Raw genomic sequence first — 19,257 nt, forward strand, 5'->3', positions numbered from 1 at the left:
ACCCAAGACCCTCTCTGGATCTGAGGGGGTTACGCTGCATCGTGTGGGCCGGGAGAGGGACGGGGGGCAGCGGGCGGGCGCCCGAGCATGGGTGCGAGAAGGGGGCAGAGGCTCAGGTTGGGCGGATGCGGCACACCTCAGACTTCACTCCCCAACCAGGCCTCCCCCACCCTGCTTGGTCAGCCTCCTCGTTCTTCTGTGGGGCACTCCACACACGGCTCACCCAGTGCCAGCGCCTGTCCTGCACATGCCCAGCCAGCCTTTGACGTGAGGAACCCCACAAGGCAAGCATTTGCGCCGTTGCTTCTGGATGAGGCCCGGCAGCCCTGAGCACCCCCAGGACTCGGGTGGACCAATGTGGCTGCACAGGATCCCAGGGTGAGCCGGGACCCCGGCCGCTGTGCGGACCTCCGCCAGCTCCCCAGCCCGACAGGTTCCAGCTGTGCTGGGCAGGCAGGGGCCCAGCTGCTCCTTCAGGCCCCGGCCCACCCCAGACCCTCCACGCGGCAACCAGGCGAGCCGGGAAGGCCACTTCTCTGGTGTGGGCTGCAGCAGAGCGGGGGGGACGAGGCAGCCAGGGGGGCCCGATGGAGTGAGCCCCCCCACGCATGCAGAGACCCCCGCACAGCATTCCTACAAGCCCCACCCCGCACATCCACCCCCGGCACAGGTGCAGCCCAGCAGGCGACCCAACGCTGGGCAAGGAGGTCTCAACCCGAGCGCTTGCCCAAGGCCCACGGCGTGGATCATGGGGACCACGCCACGGCTGCACAGGCGCAGGCTAGAGGGTGCTGCACAGCCTGGGGCTTGCTTCCTCGGGGTCCCTCCACTGGCCAGTGGCTCATGGGGCGGCCAGACTCTTCCGGATCGGGGGAGAAAAAGACCCTTTCCCAGGGAGGCTCCAGAGTTTGTGGCACCAGCATCGGGCCGACACAAGCAAGGAAATATTTTGAAATAAATACATCAGACTTAAAAACCCCCTTTTTCAAATGGCGGATCGGGGGCCCATCACTGTCACCTGCTTTTGGGGGAACCCAATACTCTTATGGGGGGGGAAGCTTCAGTGCCCCTACTCTGGCATCCCTTCTCTCTCTGCCAGGGCTGTGTTTACACTAGACATGCCCGGATGTCGGGGGCACCCAGCTTGGCGGTGGAAATGCTTCGTCTTGCCGTGAAGGAAAAAGGAAACCGAGTGCATGGCCGGTCTGCCCTTTTGGGGAAGTGGTGGGTTGCGAAGCGAGTCCTGGAGCTGGAAAGGGGCCCTGCTGTGCCCGGGCTGCCTGGGCCTGCTGTGAAAAGCTCCGCGGCAGCTGCACCCACCCATCGCCCCGGGCAAGTGCCCCCCCCCCCGACTTGGTGTCTGAATCAGTGCCCGGGTGCAGGGGGTCAGGCCCGGCAGCGGGATTGTCCTGCCCATCTCCCAGCCACCCACTGTGGCCGAGCGGGGTGCTTCCCCGGCTCTGGGCCATTCCCTGGACAGAAAGGCCGACACGGCGCTCCAGGGGGTCCGGCACTGGGCTGTGCAACGCCAGCCCCCACGGCACTCCGGCCCTGCCCCGTGAAGACGGCCCCCGCAGGCCCATCCGCAGGCAAAGGCCCCCGCGTTCATGCCTCCGCTCTGAGGTTCCACCACACCTCGCCCCCGAGAAGGCACTTCTCAGAGCCAGCACACACCAGAGGGCAGCAGGGCCGGCCTGCCTGCGCCGTCCTTTCCCCTGGGTGAGGAGCGTTGGCGAGTGTCGGGAGGGGGGCCTGGCCACGGCCCCCAGAGCCCCAAATCCACCAAGCCCCGATGAGAGGGACTCTCAAAAGACGCACACGGCGAAGGGAGCCCTTGCCCCCCCCCCCAAAGGACACTTAATCCACAGAGGCTTCACGCGCAGGCTTAACTCTAAGCCAGCCTTTCAGCTCTCCGTTCTGCCGCCTGGAGGGGGCTCTGCTTTGCCAATCATGGCCTGGCCCAAGCGGATGCGGGGAAGCTCCTTCTCTGGTGCCATGGGAACTGTGTGGGGTGAGCAGCAGGCTCCAAGGCTGCCGACGAGGGAAGGGGAAGGTGGGCCAGCTCACTTGGCAGGAGCGGCTGCTCGGAGGGGCAGCGGGAATGCCAGTCCTGCCCTGCCTGGAGGGCGAGGCAGGGGGCCCTTCCCTCCCTCGTGCCCCATGGTTCGCGCAGGCATGGCGCTCTCCGGCTTCCCCACAAATGGTCTCTCCAGCACTGAGGCCGGGCCCGGGGCTCCCGGGACGGCACACGACAGCAACACAGAAGGCAGCTCCCGATTTATTACTAAGCCAGGCAAAAGCAATAAACACCCCCTGAACAGCCTCCAGGGCGTCGGACAACACACGCCTCTCCCACCGCACCCGAGTGCTCCTTCGGACACAGTTCCTCCTACAAGCATCCGGCACGATGGCACGTCCAGCTGCGGGCGGGCGGGCCTGCTGCTGCCGGGCCCATCGGGACATCGCCAGGCCTCCCCCCAGCACAGGTCTGCCCCCCACCCACCTCCCGAGTTCAGTGCTGGCACAGATACAAAAATAAACACCAATGACCCAAAACTGGCTTCACAGCTTCTCGGCGGATTCTTCCTGCAGCTCCTCCGTGCCCTTCGGCTCCCGCTGCTCTTGCCCGGCTGGCGGGAACACGCGCTCGGAGGACGGCCACCCCGGAAGACGCCCCGCAGCACCGGCGGCCAGCAGGGCTGGGCACCCTCCTTCCCAGGACTCCCGGCCGAGGGATGGCAGGCTCAGCACCTGGGGAGCATGGGCTCCTTTTGGGGTGCAGCCGCTGCCTGCCTGCAGGGCGGACACGAGGGGCTCCTCTCCGAGGAACAGGCGGCGGCAAGACTTCGGGGGCGCAAGCCAAGAGTCCTCCCCCACCGAACACAAACCCCCCCAAACACGGTGCACCGCAATGCACAGGTTCTCGCAAGCGCCACTGCCACGGCCACCCGTGGGCCAGTCCAGGGAGCCGCCGGGCGACGGGAGCCTCCCCGGCCGGCCTTCCGGGTGTTCGGAGCGTCGCCTTTCACTGGTGGCCACCTGGAGGGGGTCCCCGGGGTCTCCAGCAACGAGCTGCGGGGGGGGGGCGGGGGGGCCAGCTTCTCCGCTTCTACAGAAAAATACAAAATAGACACCGCTTGGCTGGCTCTCGAGAAGGCCTCACACCGCTCGGCTCCTCCGCCACGGCCGCTCTGCAGGGACGGGCCCCTCGCGAAGCCGTCCCAGCCAGGCGCTCCAGCGGGTCCCAGCAAGCGGCCCTGGGCAGAAGGAGCGCGCGCCAACCCCCTCGGCCGGAGCGGCGGCCACCCCCGGCCCCCGCTCATTTGGCACCCCTCGGATGGCACCCCCGGCCCAGGAGGCTCCCCCCCCGCTGGGCGCAGCCCTCCGTGGGGCAGGGGACGCTCCCCCCAGCGGGCGAGGAGTGGGGCCACGGCACGATCGCCCGAGTCCGCAGGAAGCCACGTCACAGATGGGCGGGCGGAGACCCTGGAGGGACACAGAGCGCGTCTGCGGACACCAGTGGGCTCCCACCGCAGTGCGCCCCCACGCATGGTCTTGGCTGCCCCCCCCCCCCCCCCCCTTTGCAAGCCACGCGCTGCTTCCCGGCGGAAGGCGCCCACATGCGCAGCCCCGAGCCTCACCTGTCCCGCAGCCGCCTTCACCTCTTGCGGAGCCTCTTCATGAAGCAGCAGGTGACGGCCACCAGGATGGTCACCCCAGTGAAGAGGGCGCTGGAGACCCCCACCAGGAGCGGGACGAACAGGGTGTCCATGGCTGGCGGGAGGCAAGAGGCGCGTCTCGGTCAGGCCCCGGGAGGACGAGGCCCGCCAGCCACACCTCTCCCGGCCTCAGCACAGCCATGGAGGGCCAGGCCAGTCCTTCCCCGCCCAGCCTGTGCCCCACTGGTGCCCCCCACTTCCTTTCCCAGGGAAGAAAAGGGGGAGCTGCGGCCCTCGGAGGGGAGCCCCCAACAGCTCAGGCCGGGCGGGCAGCCCCCGACCCTGCGCCCCATCCCCACCAGCCCGCCAGGGGTCCCGCTGAGGCCCTGCTCCTTCCCAGCCCCCGCCGGCTCTGTCCCACCCCCACCCACTGCAAAAGCCTGAAATGTGGCCCTGCCGAAATCAGTGGCGGGACAGGCCTGAAGCCGCGAAAGCGCCCCCCTGCTTTGCCTTCAGCCCCCCGCCGCAAGGACACCCCCCGCTGGCCGAAGGAGGCCGGTGGCCCCACACGCTCCGGGGCCGCTGCCAGGTCCGCCCCCCGGCCTCTGTGAGAAGTGAGGACCCAGAGCGGCCGGCACAGGAGCTGGAGGAAGATGCCCCCCGCCCCCCCGGGCGCCCTGACTCACGCAGCGCGTATGGGTGCATGGAGACGGCGTTGGACTCGACGGAGCCGGCGTTGTACCAGCTGAGGTCGGGGGAGCGCACCCAGGCGGTCACGGCGCAGTGGTACCTCCCGCCGTCCGAGGGCTGCACCCCGTGCAGGCGCAGCCGGTGGCTCCGGGGCCCGACCTTGTCCACGCTCACGGCGCCCCCCGAGGCCCGGGGCCCGAAGGCGGCCACTCCCTCACGGCTGACGGCGGCCAGCATGGCGCCCTGCGGCTCGGCCTCCACCCACCAACTGAGCGCGAGGCGGACGGCCTCGGCCGAGGCCACGGAGACGTTGCAGCGCAGCTCCGCCGTGTCGCCGCGGTAGATGGTGGGCGAGGGCAGCCAGGCGACGGCTCCGAGGACCACGGCTGCGAGGGGCAGGAGAGACGGCGCTTACGGCGTGTGGCTGGGTCTGAGCCCGCCACGGCCCCCTCCCACGGCTCAAGCTCTGGGTTTCCTGGCCCACCAAACCACCCGGGAATGGGCGCCGTGGGTTGTCGGCTAAACCAGGAGCCACACGGAAGCAGTCAGCGGGCAGGAGACCGCGTGGTCCCTTCCACGTGGCTCGAGCCAGCACGGGCTGTGGCTCCACCCTCCGCCCCCACCCCAGGGAGACTCCGAATTAGAACCGCGGGGGGGCCGTACCTTTCGACGCCACGTCCACCGCCACCGCCTCGGACCGGGCGGTGGCCACGCGACGGAGCTCCGTGCTGGGGGCGCGCACGAGCACCTGCACCACGCACCGGTAGGCGCCCGCGTCCCCCGGCTGGGCCGCCTCGATCCGGAGCAGGTAGCAGCCCGGGGGGGAGGGCAGCTTCCGCAGGGACACGTGCCTCCTTCCCACGCGGGGGTTGGCGTAGCTCTCGCCCAGGACCACCGTGCCGTCCACCTCCAGCTGCGCCACGAGGCGCCCCTCCGGACCGGCTCCGCCGCTCAGCTCCCAGCCCACCGAAAGGGCCGCAGGAGCGGAAAGGAGGGCCGCCGGCCCGGACACGTTGCAGAGCAGCTCCAGGGCCTCCCCCGAGATGGCGCGGACACTGGCGGGGCTGGCGGACACGGCCAGCTGGCCGGCTGGAAGCAGAGCACAGGGGCCGTCAGCGCCCGCGAGCGGCTTGCGGGGGGCGAGGGCGGGGGCCGCAGGCCGGCAGTCCCAGCTCACGGCCAGCTCGAGCAGAGGGAGATAGATGGCTACTGGCTGCGGGCACGGGTGAGGCCGTGTGCCCGAGGCAAAAATCCCATTTCCGCCCCAAGCAACTGGCAGCTCCTTGGTGCCTGGGATAAGGTGAAGCTGGAGCTGGGCCTCCTTCGGAGAGGGCTCCGGAGACGGACAAGAGCGCCCGCTGGTGGCCGGGGAGCAGTGCCTCTGGGGATGTGCCACGGGGGCGTCTTCCACTGCCCCATGCTGGGGACAGGTCCACTGGGGGCAGACGGAGGAACCAGGGCAAGGGGGAGGGAGGGCTTTGCCTGTGACTGGGGGGTGATGTGGCCCTCGCTGCCCCGGCAGCACAGCCCGTGGCGAGGGATGATGGGAGGGGCGCTGCCTCGCCTGGCTCACGGGGGCAGTGGCAACCCTGGGAGAATGCGAGAGGAGTCGCGATCATGGCGCATGTTCCCGCGTCCTCCCCCCACAAGAGGCATGAACAGCTCCCTCTTGCTCCGGTCTGCACCAGAAGCGCCCTGCGAGGACCGGCTCCAAGGGCGCTCCCGAGAACCAGCTCTCCTGGGTCCTGCTCCTGCACACCGACTTTCCAGGCGGGGGCCGCAGGGCTGTTTGTGGGGGCCGCTCCCCCACGGCCCAGGAAAGGTCCAGGGCCCCCTCGGCAGGGGAGGCTGCCGGGTCGGGTGGTGGTCCTCCTTCCCCCCGCCCCAGCGAGGCTCACCGAGGGGCTGGACGGTGACCTGGGCCAGCGCCAGCCGCTTCTCCACGATCTTCTGCCAGCTGCCGTCGGGGTCCTGGATCCACTCGGCCGCGGTGCAGTGGTACCTCCCGGAGTCCTCGGGCTGCAGCCAGCCCAGAGACATCCGGTACTCCTGGCGGCCCAGCTTGGCCAGCGACAGCTCCTGGGCGCCGTGCCGCTCCGAGAAACGCCCCCCGGCCTCCACGGCGAAATCTCGCCGCACGCCGATCACCTCCTGCGGCTCGCTGGCACCGGGGGGCGCGGAGACACTGAAGGACACCGCGAGGTGGGTGTGCTGCTGGGTCTCGCTCGCCGCCAGGCACGCCAGCCGGAGCTCCCGGCCCTCCAGGACCGTCACCTGCGCAAGGGCAGCGCCCGTGGCCGCCCGGCTCCGGGGAGGGGGCTCCAGGGGTGGGGGGGCGGCGGCCACCGACAGCCTGTTGGGCAGCACTGTTGAAAGATGGGGGTGCTCAGTTCAGCGGAGCTGCAGGGCCAGGAGGCAGCGCGGCGCAACCGGCACCGTGCCGGGGAAGCTCCCCGGTGGCTCGGCCACCCACCGAGCCAGGCCCAAGGCGCCCCAGGACGACCGCGTGGCTTGCTCCCCCCGGCTCCCTCACTCCTCCCGCTGCCCACAGCCACCCTCCGTGGCCTGTCTCCCCCTCAGCTGCCGCCCTTTCGTGGCCTCCATGGACAGAGGGCTGGAGCCCCGAAAAGTGTGGCCGGGATCGTTTCCTTCGCCTTTCTGGCTCCGTCCTGAACGTGGAGCAACGGCCGCAGTCGCTGCCGTTCTCTTCCGGGCCTGCCCTTACAGTGCGACATCCTTCCTTTCAGGTCAAGCGCCCAGCCTGCTCTGGCCCTCAAGGCAGCAGAAAGCGGAGCAGACGGCATCCCCAGAAGGGACAAGGAGAGGGTGCCGGCCTGCCAGTTTGGGACGGCTGCCAGGGCCCCATGGCCAAGAGGCCCCCGGACCGGCGAGTGGGGGAGGGGCAACCTTGGCGCCAAAACAGGGCAGCCTCTTCCGCTTACCAAGGGACCCTCTCAAGCTGAAGAGCTCGCCTACCTCTCCTCAGTCTCTGCCACCCTTAACACCCCCCGCTCACCCGCTGCTCCAGGTAACGAGGCCTCGCCCCCTTTTGTGGCTCCATTTCGGACAATTCTGGGAAAATGGCCGGGAAGTAAATGCCAAAGAACTCTGCACGCGCACCAGCCGCTCGGCGAGCGACTCGCCAGGAGCGCCGACGCGCCTTTGCCTGCCGCTCTTCCCAAGCCGATCTCTGCGGGGAAACTGCTCTCCAGAACTTTGCTCGCCACCCGGAGATTTTTCTGGCCTGCCTGCTGCTCAAGGGCCACCGCCGCTCCCTGGGGTGTGTGCTGCAAAGGCCTGCGATTTCATCGAGTTACCAGACTGTGCTTTTGGCCCAGAAAATGGGAATTAAATCCCCCCAGACGGCGGGCGTACCTCTCAGCTCCACCTTGCCGCTGTAGGCGCCATGGTATTTGGAATCCGTGCTCGGCGTGTAGCACTCGTAGGTGCCCATGTCCGCCACGCGGACCTCCTTGATGCGCAGCTCCACGGCGTCCCCCCGGAGCCGACGGACAGACACCTCTCCCGCCTGCACCCGGGCCCCAAAGATGGCGTAGGGGAACGTGGGGTCCTTGGTGCTGATCACGCCGATGGAGATGTCCGGAGCCGACGGGCGGTACAGGAACCACTCAAAATGCTGCAGGGTGGGTCCCTCGTACTCCGTGACGTTGCAGGGGATGGAAACGACCGTGCCCTCCACGCGGTACAGGGGCCCCGCAGGGAGGTGGACCTCTCGGGCCTCTGCCAGGGCTGTGCGGAAAACAGCAGGAGGTTAGCAACGCCAGCGGCAGACGCTTGGCGGACGACAACCAGCACGGGGACTGGGCTTCTGGCAGCTCAACCCTAATTCTAATTATTTTAATGACTGAGTACAGCGCCGGAAAACAGGTCATTAATGCAGCAACGGAGCTACCAAGGGCATATCCGTTAATTCCGCCGAAGCGGCACAGCCCATCTGTGATCCACCCTTGACGGGAAATGTACTCCGGGTTTCCCACCAAGGCTTCATTCCCACGAGAAATAACTTGGTGGCAACCAAGTGCACAGGCACGTCCCGATCCTTGCACATCAGCAAGCCAGAGAGATGCCCTTGGAGCACAGAGCTGCACTTATTTATTTATTTAGAACATTTGCAGGCCGTCCATCCCTGTCGTCTCTGGACGGCCTACAACATTATTTCAAATCCTAAATAAAATAAATTAACCATTCCACAACTGGGCATAAAACTAACCTGTTTAAAATAAATTAAATAAATCTAATACAATTAAAATTACTTTATGTTAAAATACTGGCCAAATAAAAAGGTCCTGTAATGACAGGCGGACCTCTCTAGGGAGCGCATTCCGAGAGCGCTGCATGCCGTGCCTGGTGCTCCGTGTCCCCAGAGAAGGACAAGGGGCTGGTGCACACAGAGCTCCACGTGGTGGCCTCTCGCTCTGTCTGAACCCATCCCGCAAACAAGCCACGGCTTGTATACCAGCTAGAAAATGCCGCCCCTCCCCCCAAAGCCGCACCGGCATCTTCACCGTCTCAAGTGTAATTTGGTGGGCTTTGATTTAAGCGACGCACGAAGCAGCTTTTAAAAAGCTCCCAGAAATGATCCACCTGCAGCTTCGCCACCATTCTTAGCAGATTAAGCCCATCCAGTTTTATTGCTGTTTCCTCCATGATTTAAACGTTCCACACATTTTTGCGTTTTGGCATTTCTGTGGTTGCGTTTATCGTTTCGGCCATTTCATCTGCGGGTTTAATATTGTAATAGCGTGTTGATACGCTCAGGGTTGCTTTTTCGGTGCCGTTTGGAGCCAGGACTGGAAGCTGCGGGAAGGGCGTTCGCCACCTTCAGCGGCACACTGGACCGACACGGAAGCGGCACAGTCCGGACCCCCGCCGGGGCTCTCCCCCGGCCCTCACCGTCACAGCCCCCGGCCGAACAGGCTGCATCCCGCCAAAGCGTCCGCCTGGCCGCACACGCTCGTGGCCACGGTGGCACATGCTCTTCAAGCGGGCACGACGCTGCACGGCTCTGAAAAACGTGCCGGGTCGAGGCACCTGCACGGCCCTGTCCCCACCAGATGCTCGGCAGAGAGCAAAGTCCCTCCTGCGAGCAACACAATAAATACGGAAGCCACTTCATTCCATAACAGACTCATTAAGCCAAATGAGTCCACCCGGGAAACCGGATGGGGGAACAGCGGGCGTGCCTGGCTGGCCCCTCCCTCGCGTCCACGCCACCCCCCCGGCAACCTGGGCGGGCTGGAGAGCCTCTTTGCCGAACACCTCGGCGCAGGGACGCTTCTGTTGCACCCGCTGGAGCCCAGAGACGGGGGTGCAAGTGGGATCCATCCAGCCCTGGCTGCTGAGACCCCTGCCTCTGCTGGCTGCCCAGGCTCGGCGGGAGGGACCTGGGTCGGCCGTTCCGCTGAGCTCCCCGGGGAAGAGCAGCACCGCGCTGGCTGCACCCCGGCCACCCGGAGAACAGACGGGCTTCTTCTGCACCAAAGCTCAGCCGCGTGCTCTTGGAAGGACTAGCCCGGCTCAGGCCCAGAGGGGGGACAGAGGAGGCTGCGGCTGCACCTCTTCCCGGCGCGAACCGATTCCCGGCCCCTGTTTGGCGCCATTTCAACTTCCAGGGACCTGCGGAACGGAGGTCTCACGCCCCAGGCCTGCTGGTCCCGTGTGGGAGCTTTCCCACAGGGGAGGAAGAGGAACTACTGCGGTGCCGTGGGGCACCCTTGGCCACGACCGCCCAGGACTGCAGGAGGCTGGCCGGGACCCTCCGCAGAAGCACATTCCCGAGACCGGGAGGCTCCTGCCCATCCCAGAGGGCATCCCCAGCCTGGATCCTCAGCCACGAACGCCAGGCTGGTGCTGCACGTCCAGAGCCCCTACAAGCTGCCCCGAGAAAGGCTGCCTGCTCCATCACAGTCCGCCTCTGCCAGGCTGGGCTCGCCCCCCACTTCTAACACCCCCCAAGCTGCTCCTCACACGTTCCTACGATCAGGCAGGGATTCACAAAAGCCGGAAACACCTCGCAGGAATTCCTCGACTCCAGCATGCGGAAATGGCAGCACCCGTCCCGCTGGCCGTGCCCTGGTTTTCTGCACCTCCTTTGCACAGCGCCCCCTGGCGGGGGGCAGGAGCAATGACGGCGTGGGCAGAAGGCGAGGCGCTCGGCTGAGAGGGTCCCCAAGACACCCCGAAGGCCGGGGGAGAAGCAGCACCCGCATTTCCCCAAAAAGACCCAGGAAGCGCCCCGGCGAATTTCCCAGGCTGGAGCCATGTGGGCCGCCAACGAGGAGGCCCCGCTGGGCGAGCGAGCCCAGCCTTGCCTGCCCCTCCTGTCGCTCTTGGTGGCCGCAGCAGTGGGAGGGCTTCCACCGTGCCGAAGCAGGATGCGGCCCAAAGGGGCCCCTGCTCCCATCCGACCAGCCTCGTCCTGGCTGCTTCTGGGCACGGCACCTGCGAACACCTCGGGGACCCAGGGATGATGGCCAACGCTGCATGCTTAACGCACCAAATGCGCAGCAAAGCACACCTTCGGGCGGAGAGGCTTGCGCCCGCGCGCCCCTTCCCCTCACCCCAAGCTCCGGCCTGCGCCTGCCCTGTGCGGGGGGCCCGCGGGCGCTCCTCGGGGACCCAGGCAGCCCCACAAGCCGCCCCCCCCCCCCCAGCTGCAGCCGGCGCGAGTCGGCGAGCGGGCAGCGCCCCGGCGCGGTCCAAAGGCCGCCTGCGCCCTGCGCGGCCGAGCGCCGCCTGGTCCGAGCGCCAGGGTCGGAGAGGCCCCGCCGCCGCCGCTGCCGCCCGCCCTCCTCCGCAGGCAAGATGGGCGACCGTCGGATGGATGGGCGGGCGGACCGACATCCAGACGCGAGGCAGCCGCTCCCGCCGCAGCCCCGCCGCCTCCCGCCCCGGCCCAAGCCCCCCCGCCCGCCCGCGCCCGGCACGCACCGGCCAGCAGCAGCAGCAGCAGCAGCGGCGGCGGCAGCCGCGGGAGGAGCAAGCGGCGCCCGGGAGCATCCATGGCCGGCGGCGGGGGGCGCGGGCGAGGCTGCCGCGCGGTGCGCCCGGCCCGAAGAGGTGCGGGGCGCCGCCCGCTCGCCGCCCGCGGCCCCTCCCGGCTGCCTGGGCCCGCCCCCCTCCCTCCCTCTCTCTCTCTCTCTCCGCCTCCGCCTCGGCGGCCAGATGCGCCCGCGAGCAGCAGGAGGCCCGGCCCGCAGGGCTCGCGCCAGGCTGGAGGGAACTCTGTGCATGCCCAGAGCACCACCCCGCCCCGCGCGCTTCCTCCCGCCAACTGGCCCGGGAGCCTCTGCACTGAAGGCGACCCGGGGGCGGAAAAACGGGGAAGGCCAAGCAGGGAAGGCGGCAGGACATCGGCCTGGAAGTCGCACAGAAACAGGCCCCCCTCGCGAGAATTGTTAAAACGCTCCGTTGCAGCCAGCACATGCCTATTCTATAGACTATCCATTCATTTACTTATTTAAAATATTCCTACCCCATCCGACACAAAAGTCATCCCAGGACAGCTTACAATACTAAAAACAGTAAATAAACAACATACATGATAACCAGCAACAACAGAATGTGACTGGTTCTTATATTTACACCCTTGACAGGTCTCACACACCGAAGGGCTGAGCCTGGAATTCGAAATCGCAGGACGGCACCTGGGCGCACATTACTCGGTAAAGCTGGGCTTTGGGGTCACGGAAGGAACCCAAATTATTCTTGGCATTCATGATTACAAGCACGAGGATGGGTGCGAGGTCTTGGACGGGCACCACCGGAAGAATGAACGGAGGAGGTGCCAGGGCAGAGCAGAGAGGACAGCAAAGCTTCCCAGTCCCCAGCTGCGGATGTGGGACAGCAGAGCTTTCTCAAGTCCCTGGCTGGAGGAGCTGCCTTTGTGAACTGAGAGCATTTCCCAGCCTTGCAGGGGAGTCCGCATGGCCACAAGAAGAGGCGTGTGGGCTGCCTCGCTCTCTGGATCCTGCCTTCCTTATTGATTCAATCAACGTCCTTATGAAAGTCAGAGAACAAAGGGCAAAAGCAAGGCTGCGGCTGAACAAAAGCAAAAGCAAACACGGCTACGGAAGAATTACGCAACTTTCATGACAGCAATGAAGAAATTGAAACTGGGAGATTTGACCGGGCTTGGTTCCATCAAGAGTTCGAAGAGAGACTTCGCCAAGAAAGCAGAAGGCTGAAAACTGGACGGGCAGTGAAAGAGGCGGAAGAGTAAGGAGCTGGAAGGGGTAAGGGAGAGGATGAGGATGAGGAAGGCGAAGATGATCCACAGTGTCACATTCCTGATCGCTGGGAAGGCTGGGCAGGGAAGAAATAGGTGCGTTCCAAGCTCGGTGCTCCGGGAGAGCTTTGCAAACAGGCAGGTTCAACAGAACGACAAACAAGCGGCTCGACCACATCCAGCCAGGACTCTCCCCGGAAAGGAAGGGAAGCTGCCCTACTTGAGCCGTGGCATGAGAAGGCAATGCCCGCCGGGCAGGGAAGACCATCATGCAGGAGGAAGCTGAAGGCAGAAGAAGGGGAAGCCCAGCTGGGAGACAGGTCAAGCCCCATTGGCAGCTGCAGCCTTGGGACGCCTTGCGGGCTCTCCTTCCCGGAGTCGCCGAGGGTGAGGGATTACCCGACAGTGCAGAACAGCAGCAACTAATTCCGCCAGCCGTCCCTCCTCTTCGAGGCAGCTGCTTCGCGTCTTCCCAGGTGCCCCTGAATGGAAACGGGCTGCGTGGACTGGATCCGGCCCCTGACCTTTGCACCAGGACCGTCTCCGCACCCTTGTTTAAATTATCTGGAAATTAGCAGGCGGTGGAAGTGCGCTGTCTGCACACGACTGGCAGCTCCCAGACGGGAAGGAGAAGTGCTCAGCTCCCAAATGCCACCGGCCGAGCCCCCTGCGGGCTGCTCACAGCTGAACAGGCTGAGCACGGATGCCGTCCTGGAGCGGGCGTGTATTGGGACAGCCGGCCTGCTTTTGTGCAAGCTCAGGTGTGATGGCTACGCATCTCTATCTTGTACATCTTTGTCTGGAGACATCCTATGAAACATGAACCAATTCAGAGAGAAGGGCCAACCTAACCGTGCGTGCATAAAAGCCGGAGTTTGTCCAGCAGAGAGGCAGAGGACTCATCCACTCAGAGGCCAAAAGGGCCCGCTGCCCGTTCAGCGCCAGCCCGAGCTGCTCCGGCATCCAAAATGGCTCCCGGTGCAGCAGCCAGGCCTGCCTGCGGCCCACATGCGCTCCGCTGGCTCAGGCAGAGGCGCGATGACCACGGCGGCCATGCGATGGCACTGTCAGCCCAGCCACCAAGCTGCTGCCCGCCGGGATGCGGGGCTCGGCGGCCCTGGCGCAAGCGAGGCACCTTCCCTCATGGGGCTTCGTGCCATGCCAGCCGAGGCCCATCTTCTCTTCTCTCGAAAACACACGCCTATATTTTATTCATTGCCGTTCTTAAACCTTTATAATCTGCCTTTCACCCCCCTCCCCCAAATGCCAGCCAACCACAGGGCAAGATGCTCTTGGAAACACGTCTGCTTGTTTGGCTCGGTAGTCAAAGGGCTACTTCAACAGCTGCCCCTGTTTGGAGGCAATTATAGTGCTCTTGTACTGAATTAGTTTGTTTTAAAATGTTTTAAGTTTGTTTCTAATCCCTTCCCTTAGACTCTTCTGTGAATGATAGGTGGTTTACACATTTCAATAATAACAATATACTTGGAAGTTCAAAAAGACAACAATCCAAGACCAGAATCCAGTATCAAGGGAAGCAGCAGCAGCAAAAACAATATAATGCATCTACTAAAGGCTATCCAGAACTGGTAGCTCATCAAAGCATTTTTTAATCGCAGAACTGCAGGAGGCAACCATAAGGTGGGGGCCTCCACTCCGGAGTCTTCACTGCAATAACCCCCCAGCCAAGCAACATTAAAGGCGGGCCCCCCAATGCTGATTGCAAAATGAAAGCGATTCCTGAGGCACCCATCAAACTGACTCCAAACTGCAAGAGCGCGAGCGCCATTCCCCCACCATGGAAGATGAAGTTGACACAGCTGCACCCAGACGGAAACATGTCAGCGGGAAGCGGCCTCTTTCCCAAGCCCCAGGACACTGGGGAGCGGCGACGGAGCCCTCCACTCCCCCTCCGGCACGGCACGCCACGCCACGCACCGGGGCTGGGCTCGCCCAGAGGCCCCGCATTCTTGGAGCCCACACGGGGCAGGAATGGCATGCAGGGCCACGGCGAGGCTGCGGCGTGTGGGCCCCGGAAGCTCCCGCTTCCCCAGCAGCCACGGCGGCTCCCCCCTCCTCCAGACGGCCCCTGCCCAGGCCGCTCTGTCCCGGGACAAGGAAAGGGCCGCGGGCCGCAAGGAGGCCCTCTGCAGGTGCGCTGGCACTGCTCGGCCAGGGACTGGCCTCGAGACACCGGAGACGGAGGGCGCGGCCAAACTCCCGCACAACACACACGAGCCAGAGCAGCTGGAATCCCCGCCAGGCCCCCCTGGGGAGATGCAGCGGAGGCCTTGGCAGAGCCGCCTGCAGCCCAAGGCTGGTGCCCCCTAGGTGCCCCTTCGGCACCTCCCCCAAAGAAAGGAGAGCCCCAGTCCCACAGCAGCCCCGTCCGCCCCCGGCCAGAGGCAGGGGGCCGGCATCTCCAGCAACCGGCCGGCACAGAATGTTCCTTCGGTCGTGTTAGCTGCTGGGTGTTCATCGTGTTCTCCTCCCAGGAGGGGCAGGAAGAGCAAAGCCCCCGTTTCATCTGCACAAGGACCACGCAAGAGGGAGAGTGCGGCGTGTCCAGCCCGTGTCTCCCTTGCCCAGGCAGCTCCTGGAATCGCCCTGCAAGCAGAGCCCCACAAGCCAGCAGAGCAAGCAAGCATTTATCCTCGGGAGAAGAGAGCGAGCGAGGAGCTCCCCCCCCCGGCCCCCGGACGGCCTGCTCTTTCCTCCCCCAGCTCCTTGCGCTGCAGAGGCAGTGACCTTTCGCTCTGGAGTGCTTCCCAGCTCAGGGGAGGCGTGTGAGTCTGTCCGGAGGGCCAGCGTGGGCGCTGGAGGCCCCCTGCCTATCTGAGGTGCTCTTTTTCTCTCTGACTTTCCGACGTGCCGTGCGTGACCCGCTCACGGCCTGCGGCACTGCCCCAGCTGGGATAGCACGACGGCGCGGTGCCCACGGAGGGGCTCCCCAAGGCTCTGGGGCATGTGACCTGCCAAGACCGCGTGCGGGCGGCTCTCCCCAAGCACGCAGGGCCCAGGAGCGCTGTGGTGGGTTTGGCCACCGGGCCGTGGCCTCCTTGATTTCCACGGCTGGGGAAAAGGGGGGCAGCCTGGAAGAGCAAGCCGCCTTCCCCCAGCCGGCCCCCTTGGCTGCAGCCCCCCCCCCCGACCGCTCCAGAGCAGCACAGCAAGGAAACGGCACAGCGGCTAGCGCTGGGGCAACCATCCAAGCTGTCCCATCTTCCCCAGCATCCCCATGCCGGCTGGGGCCGATGGGAGCTGCAGCCCAACTGGGGGGGGGCAGAGGGCTGGGGAGCACTGGTGTCGTTCCAAAGGACTCCAGGAGGACCAAGACGGATCGATCCTGCGGCTGTCGAGGCAGCGATCCTGGCTCCATCCTCTGGCCAGTGGGGACTTCCTGAGGCTCAAGCAGGCACTGTGTTTTAGGAGCTCATTCTTGTGAGATTAGCTTGCGGGGGGAGCACGGTCCTCTCTCCTGCTTCACCGCCCCCCAAGTCTTTCCCACACTGCCTTGCAAGTTGGCCCTGAATGAGGTTCCCACTCCGTGGAGTCTGGGACAGCTAAGAAAAGGGGGCATCCTTTGATTCTGCCCACAGCTCAAGGGTTTTGGCAAGAGGCTTTGCTTCTATTTCTCTTATTTTTCCTGGCACACTCAGAACCACTGCCAGAAATTAGGTCCCCACCCCCCCGTTCTGTTTTTTTCCATTCACTCTCAACAAACTTCCCATGAATAGCAATTGCAGCGAGTCCCCCCCCCCCCCGCCTGTCCCAGCCATGGGACAGCCGAAGACTCCTAATGCGGGTCCCTCTCCAGAGCAGGAGAGAAGGGCCTGCATCCCGCTTTCCTTCCTGGCGCACCCCAAAAGGCAGCTGGAATGATGCCCGTGCTTTCTCGTCCTCCTTCGCAAGGCTGAACAGCTCCTCCCCGGGCCCTGGAGCAGCCACGGCCCTGGCCCCGTGGCAGGAGGGCGGCCACTGCGGCTGGCCCATCCCGGCGCCTGGGCCTTGAGAAGCCCTCTGTGGCCGGGCTGCCCAGCTGCTCACGCAAACACGCAGGCACCCATTTCCGGCTTCACCCTCGACCGCATGGCCCGGCGACCCGAAAACCTCCCGCTCCGACGGGGCCCGTGGGAGGATGGCACAGCTCTTTTCTTGGGGCCCGGATGGGGCTGGGCCGGCTCCCCTTGGCTCAGTCGCAGCCCGGCATGCAAAGCGGCGGGAGGACGCCGGGTCACATCTGCACCGCTCGACCCGCCAGCTGTGCCGTGCCCCCTGCCCCAGGCGCCCGCGCTTTGTTCTCGGCAGGGCGATCGGACGGCATCCGCCCGCCGTCCCGTCCTTACCTCGGATTCCTGCCTCTAATTGGGCCCACACTGGGCTCCTGGCAGCCGGGCCGAGGCGGAAGCAGGCCTGTGTCCGCCTTACGCAACAAGCCTGCGCTTTCTGCTGACACGGCAGATCCTCCCAAGCCGCATTCCACAAACAAAGAGGTTCAAGTAACCGCTGCGAGGAGCAAAGCCGGAGCCCTGGACTCCAGCTGATGTCCGGCACTGGCAGTCCGGTCAGCAGGTTCTTCCGCGACCGTCACGATCTGGCCAAGCTTGCAGCACTCTGCTGGGAAGGCAGGGCCAGTGGCGGCGGCGGGGGGGGGGGGGGGGGGGCTCCAAGGCCGGCATTGCCCAGAGGCTGCCTGGAGGGGCCCGGCCCTGCCTTCCTCCCCGGCCTAGCTAGGAGCAGCCGTGCGATGCAGATGCCGCTCCGGGGCCCACCGGCCCTCGCCTCGGGCCCCAGCGCTGCTGCTGGTGTCTCAAGGCCTGGGCCCCATCCTCGCAACGCCCGGGGCTGCGGGGGGCCAGCCGGGATGGCACTAAGAGGGCCAGGCTCAGCTCTGGGAGGAGGCAGGCTCTGGTCGTCATGCCTGCTCCTCGCCCTGGCTCTTGGCATACCCCACCGCTTCTCAGCGCCTCCCCAGGACACCACTTCCAGGGCCCCAGCGCTGGTGTGGACGCACGGCGGGTCTCAGGGGCCTCTCCGAGCAGGCGCCGCAAGCCTTGAAGCGCTCTGCCGAGCGGCCCCTGCTGGCCACGTCCGGGGCCGTGCCCGGTGGGTGGGTGTCGCGGGCCATTTTTCGGCACGTTCCCCCTACACCACCCCACCCCGATGCACAAACAGTAGCCTGAGCGAAGGATGAGCCCGTTTACAAGGGGATGATGCCACTTCACTGCAGCCTAAATATTTGCCCGAGTAACGCAGTATGAGTGTCCGTCACCCGGCAGCCTTTCCACAGAGGGGAGAAAAAGCAGCACGGAAGGGGGAGTCGAGTTGCGAAGTGCTTAGCTTCCCAGGCTGTTTGGGTGATGCTTTGTTTTGGCAAACAAAGAGAATGCACACAAATTGTTACAAGACCAATTTCTCAACAACCGATGGGCCCTCTTCCCTGAACGGGAATGTTCAGCTATATCCAAAAGGCTTCTGGTGAAGTGCACATTTCTCAGAGTGCCACGGCCCTTTTCAAAGCGCTCTCCCTCCGGCTGAGCAGGTAGCAGCGTTTCTCCCTTTCTTTGCCCTCCAAGAACAAATTAAAAGGAGATTTGGAAAGAAATGACCCAGCTTTGCCTTATATGCTGCCGCTAATTCCTGCTACCAGCGGGGGAGGCTGGCTTTCATTAAAATCAGGAACACTTTGCTTCTGAGAAGGTGTGCCCCTCGCCTCGCCTCGCCTCGCCTCGCCTCGCCTCGCCTCGCCTCGCCTCGCGCCCTTCCCTTCCCTTCCCTTCCCATGAGAAGCGGCACTGCCAAACATCAGGTCTTCCAGGAGAGTCCTTGCTGCCCCATTTGTTTCCAGGTGCCCCACTGGGCTGGGGCCAGGACTGCCGAGGGGCTGACCTTCCCCGCGGTGCTCGCGGTCCAGCCACAGGTTGCTCGTGGGGAGCCCCCTCCCCCCCCGCAGCTATGTGGGAGAGCCTGCAGGCATTTTGGCCGGCCACACGCAGCCTGTACCTGGCCAGCAGGGGCCGTGGGGAGCCCTTTCCCGTTTCTTCTTTTGAAGGGCCTCTCCAGGGCCCTTTCCGAAAAAAGGGGAGGCACAAGGAGGATGCCGAAGGCGCCCTGCTGCCCACTGGCGGGCAAGAAGTGGGCTTTCTCCCCACTTCCGGCTCATTCCTGGGTCCAGGCCTGGCCAGAGCCGCTGCGACGCTCCGGCTGCCTTTCCCGGCCCGGGTGGTGGAGAGTTCGACCGAGGGAGATGCAGAGGCAAGAACCAGCAGGAGGCGGTGCAAGGAAGAGCGGCGGAGAGCCGAGGGCTTCGCCGCAGGGCCGGGCATGACGGGCCGGGTGATGCGATCGCTCAGATATGGAAGCAATTTAGATAACCAGCAACTGCTTCAGAACCTCGGAGCTAATCTTCTGCTAAGCCAAGATAAAAATACAAACCAGAGCAAAGCAAAGGGAACGGCGCCCACGACGTGGCGACTGCCACGCTGCTCTGCGATTCATTGGCCGACGATGTGGCGAGGGCTGCAGGGCTGGGCGACCCTGAGGGGGCTTGCACGCATTCGGGGAGGGGAGGCGCCCTCCCCGCTGCAGGGCAGCCCAGAAGCACGTGGACACGGGTTCGGGGAGCGCCTGCAGCGCCTCTGCCCCGGCTCCTGGACTGGG

General features: G+C 65.2%; 1 protein-coding gene across 1 annotated transcript; it reads right to left on the minus strand.

Annotated features, from left to right (window-relative positions):
- Positions 1–3,648: 3,648 nt before the first annotated feature.
- IGSF8 (immunoglobulin superfamily member 8) lies at positions 3,649–11,373 on the minus strand. Its single transcript, XM_044422632.1, has 6 exons — positions 11,301–11,373; positions 7,725–8,099; positions 6,248–6,715; positions 5,013–5,438; positions 4,346–4,735; positions 3,649–3,774 (listed from the first exon to the last, which is right to left on the minus strand). The coding sequence occupies exons 1-6, from the start codon at positions 11,371–11,373 to the stop codon at positions 3,659–3,661; spliced, it is 1,848 nt and encodes a 615-aa protein (XP_044278567.1). The 3' UTR covers positions 3,649–3,658.
- Positions 11,374–19,257: the final 7,884 nt, after the last annotated feature.

Source organism: Varanus komodoensis, unplaced genomic scaffold (genome assembly GCF_004798865.1).
Source record: "Varanus komodoensis strain SLA01 unplaced genomic scaffold, ASM479886v1 scaffold132, whole genome shotgun sequence".
In the NCBI taxonomy this organism is placed as follows: Eukaryota; Metazoa; Chordata; class Lepidosauria; order Squamata; family Varanidae; genus Varanus; species Varanus komodoensis.

What these genes read in the sequence shown, in the direction of transcription:
- IGSF8 (XM_044422632.1), bottom strand. Translation starts at nt 11,373, where the DNA reads ATGGATGCTCCCGGGCGCCGCTTGCTCCTCCCGCGGCTGCCGCCGCCG. An exon ending in CGGCAAGGTGGAGCTGAGAG is followed by an intron (nt 6,716 to 7,724) that starts GTACGCCCGCCG and finishes ATCTTTCAACAG; the next exon opens with TGCTGCCCAACAGGCTGTCG. An exon ending in GGTGGACGTGGCGTCGAAAG is followed by an intron (nt 4,736 to 5,012) that starts GTACGGCCCCCC and finishes TGCCCCTCGCAG; the next exon opens with CCGTGGTCCTCGGAGCCGTC.